At 37.1% G+C, this 2,346-nt stretch overlaps 1 protein-coding gene across 1 annotated transcript; it reads right to left on the bottom strand.

The window, feature by feature from the left end:
* On the bottom strand, positions 1 to 2,346 carry LOC18602206 (probable WRKY transcription factor 70). The gene is made up of 3 exons (XM_018120477.1): positions 1,932 to 2,346; positions 1,186 to 1,290; positions 1 to 693 (listed from the first exon to the last, which is right to left on the bottom strand). The coding sequence occupies exons 1-3, from the start codon at positions 2,240 to 2,242 to the stop codon at positions 252 to 254; spliced, it is 858 nt and encodes a 285-aa protein (XP_017975966.1). The 5' UTR covers positions 2,243 to 2,346; the 3' UTR covers positions 1 to 251.

Below are 2,346 nucleotides of genomic sequence, written 5' to 3'. Positions count from 1 at the left end.
TTCCATCACTAATTTCATTTGCACTATTCCAACGTTAATTACCGATCACATCTACTTAATTGTTGACATGGGGACGCACGCGCTTATAGAAAGGGAGAAGTTTTACATCTTGCCATCCAAGGAGCTGTTTGCACTTCGCAGCTCTTTTTCAGAAGAGAAAAACACAATATTAATTTCTACACTTCAGATTACAAAAGAAACTACTCTATCTATAATCAGTTCATCCAGGTGACAAGCTAGCTAACCCCCCATCAAAACTCAAGCAAGTCATCTAAATCAACAGAATCCACCACTCCAGAGATGACATCCGCATGATCAGCAGCTGACAACACTGTCATTTGAGCTGATGACTCGAACGTCGTTAAGTGGTCAGGTGACAGGAGATAATCGGGTGATGATGTGGATAGGTTGTAGGTGATGTCACTTGGCATATCTTCTTTGCTTTCCTGCTTCACTGGTGGGAAAGCTGAGAACATGGAGTTGTCTTGCTTGTTGGTGTTTGCAAAGCTGAGGAGTATGGACGAGTCCTTGGAAGTGGAATCCAGGATGAGTTGAGAAGCCTTGAGCAGATTTTTGCAAGTGTGATGGCCGTAATATGTTGTTCCGTACTTTGGCGGGTCGTCTTCAATCTGCTGGACTTGCTTGGTTGCTTGGCAGCCCTGATCATGCTTATGGGTGCATCTGTAGTAGTTTCTGCACAGAAATATGTCCCTCCTAGAATTAATTTTCCTCTCACAAGGCAACTTCATAATGAATCAAAGCTAGAAAGCAAAAGCTATCAAAATATAATTAAATAGGGTTTTAAAGAAAATAGCATAAGTATGACCGTGTGATCACAACCAGTTTCATTTGATGTATAGCTTGACCTAATATTTAGCAAAGGAACTATATATTAATTTAATCATTTTCTGAAGTGACACGAGGTAGCTCTCTATTTCCTTATGTTTTTACTCATAAGAATATCTATATGGCACAAGACATGCTTAAAAGCAACTTTTGTCTAAACCAACATTAGAAAAGAAAAATGGAGAAAATCCTACTCATAAGAGGAAAAATCCACCCTGTCTACCAGATGAAAAATTAGGAAAGACTTCGTATTTCTTAAGCTAATTTCCAGTATCTTTCTTGATCATGAACAACCTTGATGATGATTTAATCTGGTGAAAATGAGCGGCGAAAAATTACCTTGGGTGTTTGGCGTTGAGGATTACTTTCTGTCCGTATTTTCTCCATGCATGGCCATCATCAATCAGAGTAGGACTGTCTCTTGTCCATGAGTGTTCACTCTTCCTACCATAAATAAATTCCAGTTAACTGTTAGCCACCTCCAAAGATTGCATTAAGGAACTCTAAAGTAAATTCGTACGCTAAAGTGATAAAAAAGAATTTTAATTTTTTTCCCAAAGAATAATAGAAAAGAAAATGTAAAAAATTAATAAAATAATAAAAAGGTGAAAAGATAAATAGTATAAAGGAAAAGCATGAAACTCAATCCATTGAATTGACAATGATAAATCAAATTGTCTAAATCCAGATGCAGTAAAACCATAAGAGATCTACTAATTATTGTTGCTGAAAAGCACATATATATCTTCTTTTATTTCTAAAACAAAGTTAAAAATATAAACACAAAATATACTCGCTCATATTTTACACAAAAGATTCGAATCAAACCCTCCGAGCAAGGGAAAGCTGGATTCAAATTCAACATCCGTTGCAAAATGCAATTGCCTTTGGCAATGCTACTATTTCTTTGTCAACTTAACATCTAAGACAAGGCAATGAGGGTGTCCGTACTTGTCTTCATCAAACAAATTAAAAAAAAACAAAAAAAAAATACCCTAGCTGAGAAACCTAGACGGATATAACAATTTCTGGTTTTTTATGGGAAAAGAAAATAGTAGAAATGATGAAGAGAATATAATTATTACCTTCTTTTGTAACATCCTCTTCGGTCCTTTTGTGTTGAACTCTTAATGCTCTCTCCCGATTCCTCGGATTTCCGACCATCCCAACTCATGTTGCTGTTCCTGGGATTCTGGGAAACCTCGTCATAGTCACCACTACTGCTTCTTAATATCGAAAGCGTGTTCGCAAACGAGTTCAAGATTTTCGTTACTAGATCTTCACTTCCCAACAAACCATCATCTCCGAAAGATTTAGTAAGGAGATCTCGCAACTGATTTGTCAAGTCCCTGCCTCGAGCAAGTTCTTCAATTGCTTTCCTTCGACCCGAAGACATGTTCTCCGACCAAGCCTACTGCAATTTTTTCTTTTTTTTGCGCGTGATTAAGTTTAGAAAACACTAACCTAAGCGATAAGGAGACAGAAGCCTTTATATCCAAG

This window comes from Theobroma cacao, chromosome 4 (genome assembly GCF_000208745.1).
Source record: "Theobroma cacao cultivar B97-61/B2 chromosome 4, Criollo_cocoa_genome_V2, whole genome shotgun sequence".
Taxonomy (NCBI): domain Eukaryota; kingdom Viridiplantae; phylum Streptophyta; class Magnoliopsida; order Malvales; family Malvaceae; genus Theobroma; species Theobroma cacao.
Note: the sequence above shows the minus strand (reverse complement) of the source record. Positions and strands in the feature narration are given on the sequence as shown.